The 494-nt window shown below is 44.7% G+C and overlaps 1 protein-coding gene across 3 annotated transcripts in view; it reads right to left on the reverse strand.

The window, feature by feature from the left end:
• Positions 1 to 494, reverse strand: part of LOC119587918 (E3 ubiquitin-protein ligase XB3-like) — a 46,347-nt gene that overhangs the window by 1,553 nt on the left and 44,300 nt on the right. For all 3 annotated transcript variants that reach the window (XM_037936628.1, XM_037936629.1, XM_037936626.1), the window contains 2 exons: positions 275 to 385; positions 11 to 121 (listed from right to left, as the gene is read on the reverse strand). In XM_037936628.1, coding sequence (XP_037792556.1) covers positions 11 to 121; positions 275 to 385 — 222 coding nt within the window. The remainder of the gene's footprint in view (positions 1 to 10; positions 122 to 274; positions 386 to 494) is intronic.

Below are 494 nucleotides of genomic sequence, written 5' to 3' on the forward strand. Positions count from 1 at the left end.
GTGAACTCACATGTCTCGAGCATCGGCAGTTCCTCAACCACGCCGTAGTTGCAGGTGTACCTCGCGCATCCCACGGGCCAGATCTGCCTGTCGTAGTACATCTCCCCATTACTTTCACAACCTGGAAAGGCGAAAGCTATCAAGATTCTAATTAAACTAGAGAGAAAAAATAATAATACGCGTCTGTGAGAACATCTATTTGCAATTTCCTGAGAGTTAATAGCCATTTACACATCAATACAGAGTGAGGGATAGAGAGAAAATGTCAATTTACATGAGCTGAGCATCGCTATGTTCTGCGGTGTGCCATTGTTGCACAAATTGAGGACACAGTCATCCCTCCAGATGTAGCCGTTTGGGTATACATCTTCGCCGACCTGACAACCTGAAAAGAATGAGCAGTAATGTATTCAGTATATTATTAACCAGCGAACTGCAATACACTTTCCATGCTTCGTTTTCATGTCATCCTCCTTTCGCCTGCCACCTCCCCA

This window comes from Penaeus monodon, chromosome 23, assembly GCF_015228065.2.
Source record: "Penaeus monodon isolate SGIC_2016 chromosome 23, NSTDA_Pmon_1, whole genome shotgun sequence".
Taxonomy (NCBI): domain Eukaryota; kingdom Metazoa; phylum Arthropoda; class Malacostraca; order Decapoda; family Penaeidae; genus Penaeus; species Penaeus monodon.